This window comes from Eretmochelys imbricata, chromosome 5 (assembly GCF_965152235.1).
Source record: "Eretmochelys imbricata isolate rEreImb1 chromosome 5, rEreImb1.hap1, whole genome shotgun sequence".
NCBI lineage: Eukaryota > Metazoa > Chordata > Testudines > Cheloniidae > Eretmochelys > Eretmochelys imbricata.
The window spans coordinates 95,220,104-95,243,952 of record NC_135576.1 but is presented as its reverse complement, the minus strand read 5'-3'; the positions used below and the strand labels follow the sequence as shown (position 1 = coordinate 95,243,952).

The following is a 23,849-nucleotide window of genomic DNA, read 5'->3' as shown; positions in this document are numbered from 1 at the left end:
CGGGATTCAAAACCATTTAAGACCTAGTACTTCAGATGAAACTTACCAACCACAACAGCATGCAAGTACCACAGGCTGTTATTTCACATGGCAGCGTATACCTGTGTAGCACAACTCGCCAGACTGTGGCTCAGGAAGTTGCAAATATAGCTAGCATCAGTATATGCCCTGAATTGTCACTACTTGGACAAGGGGGTTCGAGTACCAGAGGTAGTCCTCTTGTCTCTGGATCGGTAGATAGACCCTCTAAAAGTTTGCATGGGAGTTCTATTCCTTCCCTTGCTACCAACGTTCACTTTAGTCATGGAGATATCATTTCTAGGTAGAGGGCTCACATTTGGGTCCCTGAAGACTGAAGGTCTTTGGTTGTCTCAAGACCTAGAGGCTCACATAAATGTCAGGGAGTTAAGAGCAGTAAGTCTACCCTGCTCAAGCTTTCTTACTCACATAGTGGGGGGGGAGATCTATTGATTATGACAGACAGCTCAGAGACCATGTTTTACATAAATGGGCAAGGAAGGAAATGGTAAAACCTATACTGCCAGAAGGCAGTTCATCTCTGGGACTTCTGTATAACCCACTCAATTCACCTTGAAGCTGCTTACTTTCTAGGGAGACAAAACACGCTGGCAGGTCAGCTGAGCAGATCCTTCCGTGACAGGTTGGATCACAGAAACCCCCTTTGGGACTGTCACCTGATGTGCCTAGACTACCTCTGAGCCTGTTTTCCCTGCCAGCTTGGGACTTCAGTCCCTTGCCTGGTTTGAGCCAGACACGCTTGCTTGCTGCAAACACAGATTCAAGTCTGAACCATGTCCCTCACAAGCTGCAGGCTTAACTGAAAACAGCTTAAGAAGTGCTCCTGTCTCCAGCCCTCAGATACCCAACTCCCAATGGGGTCCAAACCCCAAATAAATCCGTTTTACCCCGTATAAAGCTTATACATGGTAAACTCATAAATTGTTGGCCCTCTATAACACTAATAGAGATACACAGCTGTTTGCCCCCCTCCCCCCCCGGGTATTTATACACACTCTGGGTGGGTTAATAAGTAAAAAGTGATTTTATTAAATGCAAAAAGTCATTTAAGTGGTTCTAAGTAATAACGGACAGAACAAAGTGAATTACCAAGCAAAATAAAATAAAACACGCAATCTAAGCCTAATACAGTAAGAAAACTGAATACAGGTAAATCTTACCCTCAGATATGTTTGAATAGGCTTTTTTCACAGACGGGACACCTTCCTACTCTGGGCACAATCCTTTCTCCAATACAGTCCTTGTTCCAGCTCAGGTGGAAACTAGGGATTTCTCATGACTGTAGCCCCCTTTGTTCTGTTCCACCCCCTTATATATCTTTTGCACAGGCGGGAATCCTTTGTCCCTCTCTGGGTTCCAAACCGCCCCCCCCTTCTAAATGGAAAAGAACCAGGTTAAAAATGGATTCCAGTTCAGATGACATGGTCACATGTCCTGTGAGACCCCAAGCCTTCATTCTTCCTGGCCTGACTCACAGGAAGGCTTGCAAGTAAACAGAACCATCTACAGTCAATTGTCCTGGTTAATGGGAGCCATCAAGATTCCATTCTGCCATTAATGGCCCACACTTAGCATAATTACAATAGGACCTCAGAGTTTTATTTCATATTTCTTGTTTCAGATACAGGAATTATACATACATACAAATAGGATGACCACACTCAGTAGCTTATAAGTTTTGTAATGAGATCTTACAAGAGACCTTTTGCATGAAGCATATTCCAGTTACATTATATTCACACTCATTAGCATATTTTCATAAAATCATAGAGTGCAACGTCACACTTCCTGTCTTTCCTACGCAGTGTGATAGTTTGCTCTTGTGCCCTTAATGTCTCTGAAAAGCTGCCAACTCTCTTGAACTGTTTTTTGGCTTTGACACTATCAGCTCTCTGAGTTTGCTAAAGTCTGCCTTCAGTCCACACCTTTACTTCTGATTACGCTGTTGTCCATTTTCAAGTGATTTAAGCGACTAAGCATATTTGACATTTTTTCCCAGACAGATCTGAAATAGTCAGTTTAATTCACTGATTTGGTTAATCCCTCTGTTGAACAAATCATTCAGTTGTAAATGTAAAACATGTTTTGATAAGAGAAGTTTATGTATCCAAAATAGCTAAGGTTTTGTTTAATAAAAATAAAGTTTGTTTAAAATTGTTTGTTTAAATTGCAGTTACCATCCTAAAACAACTTAACAAAAATCATGAGCAAAGTTAATTATCTGATAAATAAGCAATTTATAATTCACCATTTTCTAACATGCTAAAAATGTACAGTCAAGAATCTGACAACGTTAAGCTACATAATTGCTTATTATAAACGTTTATAGTTGAAACTAAGGTTTAGTAATGGATATTTTTAGTAAAAGTCATGGACAGGTCAAGGACCATAAATATAAATTTGCAGCCAGTTACCTGTCCATGACTTTTACTATAAATACTCCTGGCTAAACCTTAGCTGTTCTTAGGGTGCCGCTGCTCTGGGGAGCCCTCGGGGCCAACGGCGGCCCCTGCTCCGGCGGTGGGGGCTAACTGCCTCCAGGACTGCTGCTCCGGCCACCTCCAGAGCGGACCCCGGGACTGCTGCTGCTCGGGCAGTCCCTGGGGCCAGCCATACCGGCTGCTGCTCTGGGCCATTTCAGCAGCGGCTGGTGTGGCTGGCCCTGGGATCGCCTGAGTGGCTGGCTCCAGGGCTGCTCCAGCAGTGTCTGATGCAGCTGATCCCAGACTCAGCCGCACTGGCCACTGCAGCTGCAGAAATCATGGAATCCGTGACTTCTACAATCTCCATGACGGGCTTGCAGTTTTAGTTATAATGAACCATCATAGGTAGCAAAAAGATGTACCAAATCTAGAATAAAGGGTCTCTGTTTAGTTGTAAATCAGTGTGTTTTAGCAGTTATATCAATCAGTGAGAGTGCACCTTTATTTAGGAAAAAAACTGAATTACAAATGGAAAAGTGGATTAATTTTAATTATTTAATTCAAGGTTTTCCATTTGGTGATTTAATTCATCTTGATTTAAATCAGCCCACTATTTGGGGAAAAAACTGCAAAACTAGGTACAAACTATATTTAAAAATGTTATTTAGGTAGCGAAGTCAAGCACTTGTAAATTAGGAGGTACTAGCTTTCCAGTTGAGTTAATTTTGGCTCAGTGTATATGAAATATGATGACAATAGTCTTTAAAAACACTATTAGGTGCTTTTTTTTTTTTTTTAGCGTAACCTACTTTATTCAGTGCATACTTTGAATGGCCTGCGAACCAGAATTGAGGTTGTACGAGCAAGCCTGAATGTGGCCTGTCTTGGCTTTGTAGTGCTTGACTTTATATCCTAAATAAACTTAATTGTAATGTAACATTTTATATGTTGTATAATAAATGTATTACATTGTCATGGAATATTTTGTGCAGCTGTGTTTGAGAGAGGAATGTCTGGTTTATGTGGAAATCTTATAATAGAGGCTTTTGGTGACTTGAGAGAGATTAATTTCCTTCCACTCTATCACTCATGTCAGTGGGTTGCCTTTATGAAAACTGAGAAATTATTTGATATCAGGCCTACAGTGTGCTTTGAAAAACTGTAGCAAGTATATAAGACAAAAAATAAATGTCACTTTTGTCATAAAGTCATTCCTGTTGCTCTGGGGCATTGGAGCATGACTTATCTTTATATCTTTTACTTACTGTCTAACTCATGTATAGAATTTAACTGTGAACTTTTTTTTAATCACAGGTAACTAAAGCTGGATTAAAGATTTACAGACCAGGGGTAAAACAAGATGATGAAAATTCTGGTGGTTGGTTCAGTTGGATATGGGGTTGGGCAGGAGAAAGAAACGATGAGAAGAAAAAAGAAATAAAGGGTGCAAGTATGTCAGTTTTATTTTAGTAGTGGAATTAATTTTCTCTGCCCATAAATGGGACTTGATGGAAAAGCTGATCTGTACCAAAGAGTCTTGAGTTTTTTGTAATGTTGTTCCCATTAGAAGATGCCTGAAAATCTTTATTTTACTTTTCTTCTACCGTTATTGTCAAGGATGTTGTTGCACATTGAGAAGCCTCTAGGTTTCTAATTGTACTTTTTATAAATCTTTCATTTTTTTTCCTTGGGATTTTTCTCCCCCCTTTGCCATTCTTGGAATTTCCGTAAGCCTGCTGTACTAAGAATGGGGAATTGGAGAGATGACTCAGATAGAAAACATCGGTTACTGCAAAGTAACTTATCTTATTTTTGTTAACCAGATTATGAAGGAAATCAGAGTGATTTTACATATTTTATTACAATGCAGCTCACTTAAATGATTATCTGGTGGATGACCTGCAAAGACTTTGGGAAGGGGGAAGCTAAGCCAAAAAACCTTTTTCTTCTTCGAATGATGTCCCCATGAGTGCTCCCCTGTAGGTATGGCTGCGCCTTTGCATCTGGAGTCAGAGATCTTCAATAGCCATGCCCGTCGGACTGTGCATGCACAACTCCCCTCCCCCGCGCTGCGTGTAGATAGTATAAATAGCACTGTGCGGTCTAACCGCCCTTAGTTTCTTCTCTATCACCTGCAGTCTGGAATGGAACAGTTAGTAGAGCCCACTTCGTTATTTAGATAGTCTCTTACCTGGTTTTCCCTCTCATAGTTAGTTAACTCCTTCATTTGCTTTTCTTTTCCTTCATCCATAGGGAAAACAATTTTTTTTTTTTTTTAATTCCCATCAGGGAAGCCACTTCCTTGCCCTTATGCCTTGCTCCTCGGGGTTTAAGCGGTGTGTGTCATACGGGGCTGCCTTCTCTATAATGGACTGCCACACACAGCGTATCCATTGCCTGGGAGAAGGACACGTTTCCCAGAAGTGTTCCCACTGTCTGGTCTTAAAGTCAAGAGCAAGGATAGACTTGGACCTTAAACTCAAACTATTCCTCATGAAAAAGTCCCTGTGACCAGCATTGGACCCCGGTTCTTACTCCTCACCAGAGAGACCCTCAGGCTCAGCAAGGTCATCTGCCCAACTTCACTCGCCTTGCCCCAAGTAAGGGAAGATCATCCTCCCACCGGGCTGACGCTAAGAAGAGAGCAGTCCCTCCCTCAGCTCCTGAGGTGCAAATTGCAGGAATGCCATCCCCAGCTAGATCTATGGTGCTAACAGCTTCTGACAAGGGGCAGTAAGCTGCTCCTAGACCAGGGGTCTCAAACTCAAATGACCACAAGGGCCACATGAGGACTAGTACATTGGCCTGAGGGCCGCACCACTGACCATCCGCTGCCCTGCCCCCACTCCACACCTTCCATGAAGCTCCGCCTCTTCCCTTCCCTGAAATCCCCACCTGAACTCTGCTCCCTCCCTGCCCCCAAGGTGTGGCAGGGGGCTCAGGGCAGGGGGTTGGGGTGCAGGAGGGATGCTGGGTACGGCAGGGGACTCAGGGCAGGGGGTCGGGGTGTGGGTTAGGGCAGGGGGTCGGGGTGCAGCAGGGTTGTGTGGTGCAGCAGGGGGTTCGGCTGCAGGAAAGGTTCGGGGGGCGGGTCTGGCCTGGCATGCACGGGGGCAGGGCAGGCTCCCTGCCTGCCTGCCCTGCCCCCGTGCTGCTCCGGAAAGCGGCTGGGATCTGGAGGAGGGGAATGGGTGGGCACAGGGGTCTGTGTGTTGCCCTGGCCGCTTCTCCAGGTACCTCCCCCGAAGCTCCCATTAGCCGGGAACGGGGAACCGCAGCCAACACAGGGAACCCCTGTGTCCCCTCTCCCCCAGGTCCTGGCCGCTTCCCGGGGCAGGGCAGGCAGGCAGGGAGCCTGCCCTCACCCCATGAGCGCCGGGCCGGAGCTGCTCTAGGTAAATGCTGGGTGAGGGAGGAGGGTGGTGTTGCGGGGAGCTGGCGGGCTTCAGAAAATAACCTGTGGCCCGCAGACTGTGTGTTTGAGACCCCTGTTGTAGACTGACTACCTCAGCCCCTGAGAGTAAGTCTAAGGACGGTCCCTGGGCGAAACAGCAGCTATCGGCACCACCTCCTGTTGTGAACGACCAAAGCGAGCCATTTACCTCCTCTGTGGCTCCAGGTCCATTTCTGGTGCTGAGGACACTGTTGGCACCACCATTGGCACCAGCACTGGCAAAACAGCCGGATCCAGTGAAGCCCTCCGCCCCGATGCTGCACACGGCACCGAAGCTGTCAGCTCCAAGAAAGACTCTGGCAGTGTTGCAAACGCCTACTAAAGCTATGGCTCCGAAAAGCTCTCTGGTGCCATCTGCTGACTGTCTTACATATCACACCTTGCCGCGATGCTCAATGTGGGCACTGAGGAGAGATCACCCACAGGAATTCACACAGCTGTCAGACTTCACTATATCTGACACTCCGGATTCTCCATTCATCAGACAGATGGTGTTTCAAGACTCACCCACTTCTCAATCAACAAACTCTTCGTGCTCTCCCACAGGGACAGCACCTCCTTTCCTTAGTGATGTCGAGGAGGACAAGGGTGTTTGTCAAGACTTTCTTGGCCCATCAGCATCAGGGCAATTGACATCAACTTACCGCAGTTTAGGGCACCCAGCCTTTTCAGGAGCCCCTAAGGATGCAACCATATATTCCCTTACCCCTAATTGGCCATATTGGGATCCCTGGGTCATGTATAGGGCACAATTCAGTAATCCCCCACTCCTGCAAACACAATGGTCTCCATCCATCCCCTACTCAATAATCTCTCGACCTCCAGAACCACAGCCTCCACAAATACCTCCTCATCTTGCTCTCCTTCCAGTTTCTCTTCCAGTGGTGGTATCTCCTGTCCTCCCATTCTTCTTTGAGTGCTTGCTCATGTCCATGTAGGTGTGTGTGCTCGCCACATGCACCAGTGCCGGAAGTTTTTCCCTCAGTGGTATCCATGGGGTACCGGCTCTGGCACCCTCTGCAGTGGCACGCATATGCTCCGGTGTAAGGGGCGCTGCCGGCTCCCCCCCCTCACTTGATGCCTTCTTACTGCCAGTGACGGTGCTGGAATGTCTCCTTGCTTCACAAGCTTTCCTGTCTCTACTGTGTGTAATGGTGAATTTGTTGTATATCGTTTTTTAAAGTTGTATAGTTAATAGTTCCCTTAGTGTTAAGTTAGAAATAGTTAATCCTGTATGAGGCTAAGCCTAGGTATGGAGCATGCCCTGGTCCCCGGGCTTCAAACCTTGTGACTGTTGCAAAAAACCCATGCCAGTCAATGATCCACATAGAAGCTGCCTGAAGTGTTTTAAGGGAAACCCATGTGAGCGACAAGCATTGCATGTGCAAGAGCTTCAACTCGTGGACAAAAAGGAGCTGGGCATTAGTCTCCAAGTGCTCCTTATGGAGTTGGCCCTCGCACTGGCCTCAGAGCCGATGAGATGAGACTGCTTCAAGCACTGTGGCCTCGGTGTGGAGCACGCCACTGGCACCAGTCTCCGACCAGCGCCGATCCCCATACCTGGTACCAGCTAAAAAGCAAAGAAAGGCCGGGAGTGGGCATTCTCCTACGTTGTCCTATAAAAGGAAAGAGAGCCAGAGGAGAGCAAAGACCCGCGCGGGGCAACTCTTCTCCTCCGGATGGTGACCAAGCTCCAACTTCCACTGTTCTGTCGAGCCCACTTCAAGACCTGCCCCCTACCCCATCCACGTTGGAAGCCTTTCAGGCTGCTACGGACATATTCTTCTTTCTGGTGCCATCCACACTAGCTGGTGAGATGCCCTGTTCAAGGGGTAAACCTGCCTTGGGATCCTTCCAGCGGTCTCCATCAGTGCAGCACCAACCCTTGCCGCAGGGGGTGCCCGTCAGCGCTCGCCTGAACAGCGCCACCAGCCCCCTTATGTGGGTCAGTTTACCTATTCAGTATTGGGCAGTGGCATTAGAAAATGATTTTCAGATCTCAATGTGGAACATTAACTATGAAGCCATTATGCTGCCTCCGTGATTCTGTCTTCCATTTTATAGTCATCAGTACTTTCTTTGACTTGAGGGAGGTTGTCTTCACAATGTCTGACAATAGTCATGTTCTGCACAATAGACAGGTGTTGCCACTATTCTTTTTTCCCCTTAGGAGAATAGGTTGGAATTAGTTCTGAGTCCACAAACCTACTTTAAAATATATTTTAAAGCCTGATTCTACAAATTTACATTGATTAGCGCTTCATTTCTCTGGGACTACTTGCAAGAGCAAGATTTATGAAGGGTTGCAGAATCTGACTCCTAGAGAGAGTATTCTTGATAAATCCAGAATAATCTTTCACCCACAATAACAGAGGACCCTATCTGGATTGCCTCCTGGATCACTAAGGACTACAAATCCCAAGAAGGGGAATAGAGTTCTATGTGGTGTTATAAAACATTTTGTTACACATTTTCATGACTATAAGTATTACACAAAAAACTAGGCTGTTATTTTGTAATCCCTTTGCTTTTAGGCTCAATAACTAAGTTATGTGGGGTTGTCCAATTCACTTTTATTAACTGGAGCAACATGCATATAGCTCTGCATGTCAGGGGTAGAATAGACCTTAGTGGTGAGTTCAGAAGAAACCATAAAAGGTCTTTGTCAAAGGTTATGACTTCTGGCAATTTCTTGCATAAAAGTATTGTGTGGTTGGAGGTATATAATGTTGTACAAAGACAACTGCATTTTTTTTTAGGAAATGCATACTGCAAATATAATGTTTTATAATGTGGCAGGTCTTGAAGAATTGATGACACTGGAAGAAAAGGCTAAACTCTATGCAGCAATTGGATATAGTGAAACAGCTGTTGATCCAACATTGCCAAAAACAGTAAGTAAGATTTGGCTACTTTATCTGATCAGCAAATTTACTAATAAACTGCTAATTAGATTTCTATATGGTATATAACACTGGAAAACAATACACACAATTTGGGATCATTTATACATTACTTTGATCTCTTAAATGTCTGTTTTCATTTCTCCTCCCTCTTCTCTTACTTGTTTGAACTATTTTGTGGTTTTTTTGTTAACTTACTTTCTGCTGTGATTTGCTCAAAAAGTTTATTCTTTAACTGGATATTATTAAGTGACATATAAACATTTGGATCTTGAGGATGATATTTTGAGGAATTCAAATCTTATTCTCTGGAGCTCATCTTCAGAAAGTTTTAATATATTTTCAAAGTGTCAAGCTAGAATAAAATCACAGTATTTGCGTATTTAAACAGTGAAATACTTTACCTATTCCTTTGAAAAAAGAGCTTGCATATTTGTGTTCATTAAAATTTAGAAATCATTCAAAATAGGTTATGTTAATAACGGCCAGTGTTCATGCTTTTAGTAGTTTGGTAAAGTTTTATTTTTTTTTTTGGAAGGCCTCTGTGTATTCCCACTTATGAAATATGGTGCTCCTGGTGACAAACTGCAGAACTGCCTTGAAAAAGCAATGTCTATTGGATGATAAGTGAGAGATCTTGTGTAAATGTTGATGTCATTCCTCTGCTTTACATAAGGACATACCCCCCATCCCCTAGCTCATATCTTTTCCCACCGCTGCAGGGAGCACCCACAACTTGACGCTTTGTCCTTAGGTTTTTGCCTAGTCTCTCTTATTTGCTAGTAGTGAGTTTGTATAGAACAGTATAGGATAATTTTGCATACATAACATAACTCATCCCATCATAGCCACCATCTTGGACACCCTAAAGGAGTCCTGACCTAAAACTTGTGAATCCAACTCATGCCCTTCCTGACTTTTGAAAGAAGGTCATGAAGAGCTGGAGTCACTTCTGAACAAAATAGCCAACGCCTCAGTCAGAGAAGGAATCTTTTCTTCCTTCAAATATGCAATAGTCTGCCCAACACTGAAACAACCTTTCCTGGATACTTCAGTTCTAGCAACCATCGTTCGCTGTCAACCTACCCATTCCTGAGCAAGAAACTGTCAAAAAGCCAACTACAAGCTCATCTAATTGAAGCTTACATTCTTGACTTGGCACAATCTGGATTCAGGCCACTTCAGAATGGAAACTGCTTTAGTGACACTGAGGGATGATTTCCGCTGTCAGTGAATAGAGGATAGACATCCTTTCTCATCCTCCTGTATGTCTCTGCAGCCTTTGACACTGCAAAGATCCATGAGTGAGGCCCTTGAGAAAATCATATTTTTTTTAATTCATGGCTGTATCACGGGTAATGTACAGAATTTTGCAGAATGTGCATGTCATTAAATGTCTTCCACTGTCCGCTGAACTACTGCAATTTTTCCAACAGCAGGGAGCCAGAAACAGGCATCCATGCATGTTGGTTTCATGCTTGCTGTGGCTCAGAGCATGCGTTTGTGGCAATATCATAATGTCAGAGCAGCGGTTTGAGAGGGGGACTAGGTGGCTGGTTTTATGCCAGGCCAGTAGCTGGTGCTGCTGCTTCTTGGAACACATGCATTGTGAGCCCTGGTGTGTGCACATGCCTGCTTCTACCGCCCTGCTGTTCATATTCCAAATGGTGGCAGCACTGGCTACTGTGCCTCAAATAAAAACAGATATTTAGTCCCCCTCTAAACTGTTCCAGCATGAGGCACACTGAGCACGAGACCACTGCGTGAGAATGCCCAATTCTGCCATCCTGCTGTTGGTAAAATCATGGTGTTGGGTTAACTTTGTGATTTTTATGGAGTCCATGAAGTTGAAGATCTAGCCTCAGTTATTAATTGCTTCAGCACCTCTTGAATGTACTATAGCAATGCAATATACCTGGGCATTAAACATTCAGCACTTAAAGTCCAGCTAGTACAAAATGCTGCACTGCATCTCTTCAGAACACAGGCTACTGTGAGTCCATCATACCTGTTCTCTGCCCTGGCTTCCTGTAGAATTTTCAATCAAGTTCAGTTTCTCTCCTTAGGCACAATGGACCTCTCAACAATAAGAGTAACGTTCAGCTGTGTGGGAGACAGAACTTTCTCTGGGGGGGGTTGCTTGAGGTTGTGGAATTAACAGGAACTAAAGACCATCCAAATCTCACTACTTTCACCTCCAAGCATAAGACCCATTTCTTTGACCTTGTCTTCTCTAAAATAAACACATAGCAATTGGTATATTTAACCCCCCCAAGTAGATACTCCACTGCACACATTTCTCCTCCTGGGAAGAGGATGAAAGAACAAATGTGACAGGTATGTAATCACATAGCTTAATGTGCTACTGGAAGGTGTTCATATGCTATGGTGATGAGCCCTGTATAAAAACCTATATAAAATCGAACCTGGAGGTTTCCCTTGATCTCAAGGATCCCAGTCATCTTCCTTTGCACCGGGTTCAGACGTCATGGAAGTATCTCGTGCAGTCCTCTTCATCTCTCCATGTGGCCCTGCACACAACATTCCATGGAAGACCTGCTGGAGACTGATATAATACCCCTTCCAGCACCATGGCAAGTGCTGTCCCTTAGCACAGATGCTTGTGCAGCCACCTATTTCTAACCCAGCACCTGTGCAACCTTTGGTGCTGTCAGGGGACCTCTCAGATCAGCAGGAAGATCTGCCTAAGTCTGAGGATGGGATGAGTGTCCTTCAGAGGAACCATAGGAGTCCCCTCCAGAAGAACATACAGATGGCACCTGACCAGAAGATCAGATTGGTATGTCATCTGTCCTCCCTTCTGATGAACAGTAACTGTTTTTGAAGAACTATTGGGGAGAATGGCAAACACTCTGCAGCTGCAAACAGGCTACAGCACCAGAGACATCAGATCCCCTGTTGGATGTGTTACAAATGCAGACCAGGGATAAACTAGCTCTACTTACCAGCTCCAGCCTTCTTAACCTGGCCAAGGATGTCTAGCTCACTCCATTCTCATCGTCACCTGTATCCAAGAGAGCTGAAGGATCTCAATTTTTGCTGTGTTGTCCTTTGGCAAACTCCATGGTGGGCTCTGCACCACAGGAAAAAGAGGCAACAAGACAAGACCCCTCAACTCGTTCCCTTCTGACATAGAGCCTATTTGCCTAAAGAGCCTATTTGTTTGGCTTACTAGACCTTTGAGTGGCCAACTCTCAAAAAAAATTGTGTTCAGCTGTAATTATGCCCTTGGGAAGCAATGATGCCTTGCCCAAGGAAAAGAAGGAAGCAGTCTGGGCTGTACTCTGAAAGTATCATATGCATAGACACTTCCAAAGAGCAGTATATGGTGCCTTGGACTCCAGTGCCAGAACAGTCTCTAAAGGAGTGCTCTAGAGAGAAAATCCTGTGAATGTCCTATGGGAAGAAATGGATTCCCTTTTCAGAAAGGGAGCCATAGAGGAGGTTCCACAGGAACCCAGAGATAAATTACTTTACTCCTCCTCTGTTTCCAAGGAAGAGCAACTGTCCAGGACTCATCCTGGACCTTAGAAATGTCAACAGATACATAAGAATATTCAAGTTCAGGATGTTCACTTTAGGAGACATTGTCCGTTCCTTATGCCAGGGAGACTGGTATGTACCTCCCAGTTGAAAGGGCACCACTTCTTTGTGGTTATTAAACTCAGATCAAGTATCCGAGGTTCTGTGTAGGGGTGACGCACTACCACTTCAGAGTTCTTCTTTTTGGCTTATTCACAGCCCGAAGAGTCTTCATTGTGATGCTCCCAAGGAGATCCAGGGTTGCGTGGTACCTCAACACCACTCGCTCTTAGTGTGAAGCAGCCTTGTCTGTGCCGGCTATGAATCAGCTTCCTGAATCCATCTGCCTGTGGTAACACAAACACTACCTTTTCAGGTCTCTAGTAATAGGCACATGCCAATCACCGAGTCCCCTGGAGCATTCCCTGTAGTGGCCGTCCCCATATCCACTGAACATTCACAGAAGTACCAGGTATGTAATTCCCAAAGAATCAATACACACCAATGTAAGATTCAACCCAGGAGCAGCACTTTACTTAGCACCATAGCTCTGATGTATATTTAAAGTAAAAACAAGAATAAGTTTATCATCAGAGCCTAGAGATTCAGGAGACCGTGAGTAAAGGATATTGAAAACAATATAAAACAATCATAACACATTTGCCTGGACATGAGTACATGGCCTGTATTGCCCTTGGGAGCCCTGACTCCATAACAGGGCATATGATTGGCTCTCAAGGCCTTTCACCTGACCTGCGGCATCATGCAGTGTAGGTGCTTACAGACAACACTGGCCATGTACTAATCTACAAGCAGAGGGGTTTATATTCTTTTATCAGTAGAGGTAAGAAAATTTTGGATGTGATACTTCAAGAACCAAAAACACTCAGTGGCTCTTCACGTTGGTGGGGATGAAAATGTGAAGGCAGGCTTACTCAGCAGTTGGTCTCATGATCAACACAAGTGTTCAGTGAAACCAGTGGTGGCCTGTGAACTGTGTCACAGGTGAGTTTACCAGGTAATAAACCTCTGAACAAAACATCAAATGTCAACTGTATTGAATGGGAGCACACAGTCAAAAGTGGTCTGATGTGTTTCTGCTGGGCTGGAGACAATTTCTTTACACCTTCCAATTTTTCTTCCTATTATCCAGAGTCATAAGGAAGATCATGGTGGACAGATCACATACTAATAGCCCCAATTTGGCATGTCAGCACTGGTATCTAGATCTCCTGTACCTGGCCAGGGATCCACCATATTTGCTGCCTTTCTCCGCAGACCTGCGTCAATAACAAGGGGAGGATTCTGCATACCAACCCAAAGACACTTCACTTGGCATTGTGGAGGAGGAACCTGCTAACTAATGTGGACTGTTTATGCTTTCAGTTCAAGGCACTCTCTTGTAATCCAAGAGGAACTTCACCCTGAAATGCTATAGACAAAGGAAACAGTTTACTATCTAGGCCATTGGTAAAGGATTTTTTCCATCTCAAGCTGGGTCCTTGCAGTCCTAGAGTGCCTTGTACACCTGAAGTCTCAGGGCTTAGCTGTAGCCACGCTAATAGTCCATAGGGCAGGAGTTATCTGTTCATTACATTTATGTTCTGGACAAACACATTTTCTCTTACCTTGCAATCTCCAGATTTCTTAAGGGCATGGTAAGTGTGTTTTCCCCCATTAGGGAGCCTCTACTTTTATGGGACCTAAAACTTGTCCTAACAAAGCCAATGGGCTCTTCTTATGAGCCTCTGATGGAAGCCTCTCTCAAACATTTATTGATCAAAACGGCTTTCCTCATTCCAGCTGCTGTGTTTTGATGGTTTCTCCGTCTTCTATTGTAGTACACAAGACAAAGTCGCATTGAAATCCCATCCCTGCTGTGTTCTTCTCCAGGCCCCATTTCCATACCCTAGACGTCAAGTGGGCATTCTGTTCTTATCTGGAAATACCAAACCTTTAGAAAATCCAATAGGTTATTTGTAGCATATGGCCAGAGATGCCAGAGAGAGCCTGTCACCAAACAGACTTTCTCATGGATTAGGAATTGTATAGAACATTGTTACATCTTAATTAGAAAACTAGTAACCTATGGTTTAAAGATCCATTCCATAAGAACCACCGTAACATCATTGGCATGCCTTAGCAGGTTCCCCTGGTAGATGTAGCATCTTGCTCCAGTGCCTGGTTTGGGAGAGCTGTGTTACAGTTTATATTTACCTAAGAACTCCTGGTTCACTGTTCTCCTGGTGGAGTGCTGTTTGGTAATCTTCTCACAAGTGGAATGAACAGGGGCCCTCGAAGAAAAGGGTTCCCTACCAGTAACTGTTCTTCAAGAGTTGCCCCTATACATTCATACTATTTGCCTATTTTCACCTCTACATTGCAGTTTTGTCTACTCTTCAGTTAGTGGGGAGAGAGTTTGAGAGGTTGGAGTGACGACGTGTGCATTCCTACAGAGTGAGGCAATGACATCACTGTCATGTGAGATCTCTTGTGAAACCCCCAATGACATGATTTTTCATGGTAGTACCACCACTCAATGCCAGGAGCGCAAGTATGAATGTGCCAAGGTGACTCTCAAACTACAACACTTATTGGTAAATAATCTCTTTATTGTACTTTTTCCTGTTTTACATAGTATGAAGCCATGAAGCTTTCTGTAAAGCTATTAAGCATGTCCATATCAATAAGGGAAAACAAAGAGAAACCTGAGCTGATCAAATTTGCAATAATTGACTTGAGTACAATGTTAACGCAACGACCAGGTGCTCAAGCAATAAGGTAAGCCTTTTCCATCAAACGATTTTTATTCCTCATAAAATGGCCAATATATTAATAAAAATGGTGTTTAGCTTCCAGTCTTCATTGTGCTAAAGTTCACAGACCCGTTACAATAGCTAGTTTAGCCTGCTTGCAGCTTGGGGTAGAACCAGATTGGTCAGTTACTGGCAGTAAGGGAGTTCCCCATCCCCAAAGCACCGTGACAGCTTTATCTTCCTCCACAGCTGTTGGCTGGCTTAACTCATCCTCCCTGCTGCAGAACTTTACGAGGAAAATTCTAACCTGTTTCAAATATCTCTCTGGTTCCCAGTTGTGTCCTAGGGGTAGCATTTTTCTTTTGGGGGAGTTTCCCCCAGCTTTGCTTCCTCCTTCGAGTTACTGCTGCAGCTGTTGCCTCTGCAGTCTTCAGGGAGAAATGTAGGCTGAAAAAGCCCCAAAGCTTCACCCCCTTATCAGGTGCATCTGGGGAGCTCAGCAGTTGGGGTGCCATCGTTGTGAGGGATGTATATGAGTCCTGATACTGCTTCTATAAGAGTGCCATGGCCAGATATGATGGGTCTGCCTGGGTTTCCTTGTCTGTGTAACTTCGGAAGCATATAGAAGGTCCTTGGGGGGAATTTGTGGGAGGTGAGGTTGTAGAGTTTCTCTTGGAGTTGTTTGGGGAAGGATTGGATGATATTCTTAAATTTCTGGGTGAATTGTCGTGTGAGGTCGTCTTTGAGTTCTTTATTGTGGGTGGTGTCAGAGAGATCTCAGTTGACCTCGTGATGTATTTCATCCAGTACACTAAATGCCCAATATCAACTATGTGGGTGAAACCAGACAATCCTGACTGGCAGAAAAGATGCTGAAGAAGGAAAAGAATTGGTTAGAAAAAATGTTCTATTTTGATTGCAAGTTGTTAGTGCTGTGGAGAGTTGTTAAGGCTGCTAGGTTAAATTACTGTTGCCCATGTTGCTGTTCTTGGAGCTCCTATGTCAGCTGCACTAGCAGAAAATGTAGCTTACCAATTCAGCAGACCTTGGTGTGATTCATAAGGAAAGGCTCAGGTCGGTGGTGAAGGCACTCAGCCAGGTTTATTGTCGACAAAGCACGGTACTAGCACCCTGGTTCAGTGGTTACAGGTACACTAACACATCTATGCCCGTGACAATGATACCTGCTCAGTCAGCACACCAGGATGCTGTTCCCTCAGCAAGTACAAATATGCCCCCCCATGACTTCTCCTTTTATACATTGATACAAACAAGTTAAGTATTATACTCCAGACATTGTTAGATACCACCCTTATTCTTGTACTTCCTAGTTAGAACAAAACATCCTTATCTATTATTCTGTCATCCCATCCTAATCTTACGAGAGGTTGATATGTTCCTGTACCATCTCTTATGAATGTGTTTATGTAGTTACTTCAGAGATCTGTGTGTCTCTGTACTATCCTCTTGGGTCAGGGATGTGCTTACTTGGTTAGCCAATACCTGTTGTGTTACTATTCTGCCAAGGCAAGGCATACGCTGGTTCACAGCCATTGGTTCACACTTTTAGTTATGCCTATATTAAATACAGTAACTCCTCACTTAACTTCCTGGTTATGTTCTTGAAAAATGCAACTTTAAGTGAAACGATGTAAAGTGAATCCAATTTCCCCATAAGAATTAATGTAAATGGGGGGGAGGGGCGGGGGGTTAGGTTCTAGGGAAATTTTTTTGCCAGACAAAAGACCTATATATATATATACATATATATATATATATATATATATATATATATACACACAGTATAAGTTTTTAAAATAATTTTAAACAATTTAATACTGTACTCACCAATGATGATTATGAAGCTTGGTTGAGGCAGGGGTGTAGTGGGGTGGGGATGCGGGGGCTTGCCCACTCCCTTGCTGCAATGCTGGGTGAGCGGAATGGGGCAATACCCTGCGCCCCAACCCCACTCCCCAACAGGAGTGCCGGACAGGTGGAACGGGACAAGTCCCTACACCCCCCCACCCCACTTCCTGGCCAGTGCACCAGGCTGGTGGAATGGGGCAAGCCCCCTTGCTCCCCAGGAGCACCGAGCGGGGGGAGCCAAACAATGTTATAAGGGAACTTTGCAGGACTTTAAAGGAATAGGTCAGCGACCTAATAACGAAACAACGTTAACTGGGACGACATTAAGGGAGGAGTTACTGTAGAGAGAAAGAGTCCTTCTATGGGCTAACTATTCTTGTGGATCCGGCTGATGCACTGGTAATACGCTTTCATCTAGTCCTTTGTGACCTGGAAGTAGATTAAAGTGCATTGACGAGATGTTAATGCACATCAGCAGGGTCCACGTAGGTAGTCCATTGTGCGCTAGTGCTAGGTAGATTCACTCCACAGCTTGTCGCAAATTAAATGTACATGTAGACAATTCCTTAGACTTGTTTTGATGGAGGAGGAAGTTTGTTCTTTTAACCTGGCACCTGCTACTTATCTTGTAGTCAATAAGACATCTTCTGTTTATTTAAATGTTCCATTTAAATGTAATTTTGTACTATTTTAACTTTATACAGATTTGAAACAAAAATAAGCACATTTGAAGTTACAGGCATGTCTGAAGAAAAATTCATACCCTGTCTGCTATCTTCTCGAACAATCCATTCGGAAAACAATACCTCACTCTTAACCATAATGTTTGAGACCAATCCTTTAGATGGGAAAGCTGATCAGAAGCTTCGACTAGAATCACAGCCATTGGAAATAATATATGATGCAGTAAGTAAAAGATATGTTAATGAAGCTTCTAAAAATCTTCTAAAATATGATGTAAGCATTCATTTTCTTTTATGTTTATTATATCTGTATTTTAACAGAGGACTGTGAATAGTTTAGTGGATTTCTTCAGGCCTCCAAAAGATGTACATTTAGAGCAACTGACCTCAGCAACTTTGATGAAGCTTGAAGAATTTCGTGAGAAGACATCAACAGGTGAATGTCAATAAACATTTTCAGTGATGCAGTTTTTGATAAATTTTGAAGATTTTTTTTCTTTTAGCTGAATTTTTCAAATATACTTTTGTTGTAAATGTATCATAATTGCTGATTAATGTATTAATGCACAGAAACAAAAATAGGAAATGTTTTCATATAATTACTCAGATACTGGTGGTGGGGGCCATATAAATACTTAGATGGTTTAAAGTTTTCAATAAAGACATGATAAAAAATGCAATTTAAATAAAGAGCAAAATGTCAGGACAATAAAAGGGTAAAACTATCACTGGTTTCAAGAGGTTTTGAGGTATGTGTTGTTTTAAGTTCTATAACATTAAGTACAAGAAATATAATTAATACATACCTAATAAAATTAGTACATGCAAAGTTTTTGTTTGAAAACAGGGTTGCTGCATACCTGACACAAACCCACAAAACAAGAAAATGAAAAGTTAAGCGACTTAACAGTACATACCCTCCACTCCACACACATGCAGGTACCTTATGATCAGGGTCCTACCAAATTCACGGTCCATTTTGGTCAATTTCGTGGTCATAGAATTTCAAAAATCATAAACATCATGATTTCATGGTGTTCTAACTGTAGGGGTCCTGACCCAAAAGGAGGTAGTGGGGGCATTGCAAGGTTATTGTAGGGGGGTTGTGGTATTGCCACCATTACTTCTGCGCTGCTGATGGCATGGTATGGTATTGCTACCCTTACTTCTGTGCTGCTGCCTTCAGAGCTGGGCACCTGGCCAGAAGCCACCACTTTCCAGCCACCCAGCTCTGGAGGCAGCGCAGAAGTAAGGGTGGTAATACCATGACCTCCCTACAATAACCTTGCAACATCCCCCCCCCCGCAACTTCCTTTTGGGTCAGGACCCCCAGTTTGAGAAACGCTGGTCTCCCCTGTGAAATCTGTATAGTATAGGGTAATAATACAGAAAAGACCAGATTTCACAGTCCATGATGCGTTTTTCACGGCTGTGAATTTGGTAGGGCCCTACTTATAATTGCTACAACTCGCCTATACCATAGACCATGCACTGCACCTTAATTCATTCATCTTTTTACCCTTCTCAACACAGCTCTTTATCAGATTTTCCAAACACAGTAGTACTTGAGGATGTTTGGTATCGCAGTTGATTGTGTTGGGAGAGAGTAGTTAGTTAAAGGATTGTGTGCTAAAGAGTTGTTAAAGGGACTGATGAAAAGTTCTTATGACAGTAAGGCAGATTTGTCCATGTAAGATTGTCTTCTACGTACTGCAAAGTGTGAGGCACTTGCAGGGCCTGATGCTGTGATAATGTTAAATTCTAGAAGTATGACATGCATAATACTCTTATCTTCCAAGACAGACTGGAGAAAAGGGCTGCGCATCAGTTCTGGGAGTAACCAGATTGGGGCTTAAGTTAGTTTCCATCTTGAGATGGTGAACATTTGATAATCTAAAACAGCGGTTCTCAAACTTTATTGTACCAAGACTCCCTTCTGACAAGAAAAATTACTACAGAATAGTTAAAAGAAAAGGAGTACTTGTGGCGTCTTAGAGACTAACCAATTTATTTGAGCATAAGCTTTCGTGAGCTACAGCTCACTTCATCGGATGCATCCGATGAAGTGAGCTGTAGCTCACGAAAGCTTATGCTCAAATAAATTCGTTAGTCTCTAAGGTGCCACAAGTACTCCTTTTCTTTTTGCGAATACAGACTAACACGTCTGTTACTCTGAAACCTACAGAATAGTTAGTATTTTAAATTAAAAATGCATTACAAGCTTATATCTATGAAAAGTAGCCACTAAATATTTTAATTCACAATACAGTCACAGGACAATCTTTATATCTAGTAGTAAAAAATAAAAATAAATATGTACCTAATGGGCAGGGTGAGCTTGTATTGATGAACACAAATCCTTGAAGTGGGGCTGTGTGTGGCTGAGGTAAAGATTGAAGTTATCTTCAACAGTGAGGTGGGCCTTGTATTTGTTTTTCAGTAAAGTCAGTGCTGAAAAGCCAGCTTTTCATAGATAGGTGGATGAAAATGGCATGAGTGCTTTCAAAGCTGGAGATGACAGCCCTGGATATTCTTCTTACACAGAAATCCAGAAGTTAGCAAGAGGTCGCTCAGAAAATCTCAGCATCACTGTCTCATCACAGGAAAGGACCATTAATGTTTTTTTCACTGTAAGTGACATAACAGCACTTGCAGTATTAAAGGGATTTCTAATCCACGCCTCTGTTTTCTGATGCTTTTCAGGGCAGTACTCACAAAACTGCAGTTTAAGCCTTTTCAGGTAGCTGCTAGATACTGGGTTGCAAGTCATGCTTTGGCAAGGCATTTTCATCCAGAAAGTCATCCAGTAAGAAAAAGCTTCAAAACTGCCACGGTCCACATGAACATACCACAAGGAAAGTTTCTTGATCCCACTTTTGATTTTCCCAGTGAGAGAAAAGACAAAAGCGTCTCTCACTTGAAGTGAGGTATTAACACATTTAGGTGTTCAAAAATGACTGCCAGGTAAGATAGCAGAGCAAGCCACTTGTATCTGCAAACCTTTCAGCCAGCGGGGAATCTACGTCTGAAAAATTCTCACTTCCTCACTGAGCTGAAACCTTTCCCCAAGACAGCCACCGAACTTCTGTGTGGTAAAGTAACTGATGGTGTTCAGCTCCCATCTATCATACAAAACTCCAGACAGGTGTACACTTGTGAACAGCTTCATCGACAACTTGTTTTAGAACAGGTGGCATTTTTTGCAACTCGGGCTAGCTTATGTATAATACGGCGAGTCCAAGTGCTTGCCATGCAACAGCCTGCACTCAGGTGATTATCCTGCTGTTTCTTCCAGTCATTGCATGAGCACCATCACTGCAAATTTCTACACAGCGCTGCCATTCCAAGCCCGAATCAGAGACAAAAGCATCCAAAAGTGCGAAGAGCTGTTCCCCAGTAGCTTGCTATGGTAATAGCCTGCAGAACAGAAATTCCTCTTGGAGTTCTTTGTCATTCTCAAATTTTACGTATAGCGGCATCTGAGTAGCACCTGCCACATCCATTGTTTCATCAAGTTGAATGGGAAAAAAAAGAACTTAGCTAGATTTTGGCAATTGTTCAGTCACATCATTTGCCATACTGTGAATGCGCCTGGAAATAGTGTCATTGAGATGGGAATTGAATCAAGTTGAGTCACAAGTTGCCACACCATTGTCGAAACCACTTTCTTGGAACATGGCAGAACAAAAGTTTCTCCAATACTCTGCAGTTTCCCAGTTTTAGCTATCCAGTATGACACAGCAAAAGATGCTTCAAGGGCTTTCTTCTTTGCTGTAGCTGCCATTCGCAGTATGTTCTCAGTACTCTGAAGAGAACTGTGCCATGTCTGCAAGTGCTGCAACATTTTAGTCGGTTTTAAGCTCTCCTTTGCCGGACCTTCATCACACACTGTGGCTGTGGTTTCTCCTGAAAACAAGTCCATGTAAATTTATATTCCAGATATTTTGGATCGTATTTGTGGTTTCTTGGCTTTTTACTGCTGTTTGGAACCTCATTGTCAGCCCATCTTTTGCTGCAAGTGGCAGTCGACTCCCCTTCAGTACTCCCCTTTCCTCCACTTTTCTTCAGAAAATGGTCCATTACTAAAATTATTTCTACAGTAACTTTTCAAATTGGTTTCAACACAACATGTGCTGAGTGGGCTGTCAGATAAACACAAGTGCCTGAGTACAGGAAGTGCCTCAGTATAGGAAGTAATGCACACGGCCTACAGGGGGTGGAAAGCAGGGCAATTTCGGGGCCGCACACCATAGGTGGGCCTGCCAAACTAAATTGCTCGGGCTTGAAGCCCTGCCCACCTTGAGTTCAGGCTTGGGCTTCAGCCCCCTGCTGCCCACAGAGCTCTGGCTTCAGCCCCACCATCGCCTACGAAGCTCTGGGCTGGAGTTTCAGCCCCACCACCACACACAAACCTCTGGGCTGGGGTTGGTCACTTGAGCACAGGCTCAGACAACTCTTTTGGGACTTCTTGGGTGCAAGTAATCCAGTCCTACTGATTTTTTAAAATATTTATCCCTAGTAGAAGCTGTTTAACATCCTCAGTTCCTATGGGATTGCAAAGGACTTTATCATCCTCCTATTGTATCAGTATATCATCCTGCTTCTTTACAAATACAGAAGATTTTAGTAAACACTTCTGCCTTTTTGGAATTATTATTAACATTTTTACCAAATCCATCTAGAAATGGTCCTATGCCATTGTTAGGAATTCTTTTGTTCCTAATATACTTAAAAAAACAAACAAAATGAACAGGATCTCCTCCTTGTCCTCAGCTCTGTCAGCCATGGATTTTTCCTTGTCTTTAGCTTCCATTATCAATTTCCTCCATTTAAATTACTTCTGATGTATATTGATGGCTGTCTGCTTCCCCCCTTTTTCATTTCTAGTTTACAGTCTTCACTTCCCCTCTTAACTAGGTTGGTTAATGATCACAGCTAAATTAGTAGCTGAGGCTTAAAGTTCAAAAAATTAAAAGGCAGTGTGTGTATATTTTAAATCTTGTTATTTTTAAACCCATCTGATTTATTTCTTTATTTTGTCTCATGATTGCTGAATTGTTGGGGCTAGAGATAGTTGACTGACTTTAGGTAATGGAATCTTTTGTAAAAATGATTTGAGAAAATCATTTTATTCTGAACAATGACTCAGAAATTATTAGACTAAGACATTGTTATAATGGATGGGAAATGGAGAAACTATATTGAAGATTTAAACTTTGATTAAAAGCAGATCTAATTGTCACATGAATATTTTGTGTTGTAACTTAATTCCAGTGTATTGAGCCTACAGTGTCACACAATCCTCATGAAATTGGCTATTGTGATTTCTTAGAGAAGGTATCGTATTTGTCATCATTTATGCTACGTTCATTAGGACTGACAAGATGATTGATTATTATTCATGGGTACTTTGCACACTGAAAAGAACTACACTAATATGAAGTACATTTATGAAAGTGTAACCGATAGAGAATTGAGATCTATCAAAATAAACCAGCATACTGTACATTTGGGATGGCTGACTAAGTTTTTGATGTGGTTGAACAGTTTCAGCTGTATATTTTAGTAATCTGATTGTAATGAAATTGGTCGTCCGGTTCATACATTATCACCATAATTTATTTAAAATATGTTTAAAGACATGGTTTCATATTGGCTCCTTAACTGTTTCAATGTGATTATTTTCTAGGATTATTATATGTTATTGAAACACAGAAAGTTCTCGATCTAAAAATTAATTTAATGGCTTCATACGTCCTTGTTCCACAAAATGGATTTTATGAATCTACGTCAAATTTACTTCTTCTGGATCTTGGTAACCTACAGGTACAGTTTCCATTCATGAAATGATTTATCATTTGTGATAATTTGGCTTTTATTTATTGTAGTATGTTAAAAATGAACTTAAATTGTGTTGACTATAATGGATTTATTTAAATAGTGGTGATTCATTTTAAACTGCTTTCTAGTCAAGTCTGGATTTCTTTAATCCGCTTAGAGTGGCTAGTGTAGGTGACAAAAATGAGGCCACTTGCTTTGTGAACCTTTGAATGCTGTAAAATAATACATGAAAATTGTTCTTAACAGTTTTTCATCCTGGCATTACTTATGCTATATTGGAATACAAAGAAACAGAAACTCTCTTACTCTGACATATGTGGTTAACACAATATTTTTAA

At 42.8% G+C, this 23,849-nt stretch overlaps 1 protein-coding gene across 4 annotated transcripts in view; it reads left to right on the top strand.

Annotated features, from left to right (window-relative positions):
• Window positions 1–23,849, top strand: part of VPS13A (vacuolar protein sorting 13 homolog A) — a 285,176-nt gene that overhangs the window by 52,701 nt on the left and 208,626 nt on the right. For all 4 annotated transcript variants that reach the window (XR_013346200.1, XR_013346201.1, XM_077817554.1 and 1 more), the window contains exons 15-20: window positions 3,777–3,912; window positions 8,716–8,810; window positions 15,001–15,143; window positions 17,692–17,893; window positions 17,992–18,106; window positions 23,360–23,496. Coding sequence is in view for 2 of the 4 variants with exons in the window: in XM_077817554.1 (XP_077673680.1) it covers window positions 3,777–3,912; window positions 8,716–8,810; window positions 15,001–15,143; window positions 17,692–17,893; window positions 17,992–18,106; window positions 23,360–23,496 (828 nt within the window). In the remaining 2 variants the exon portion in view is untranslated. The remainder of the gene's footprint in view (window positions 1–3,776; window positions 3,913–8,715; window positions 8,811–15,000; window positions 15,144–17,691; window positions 17,894–17,991; window positions 18,107–23,359; window positions 23,497–23,849) is intronic.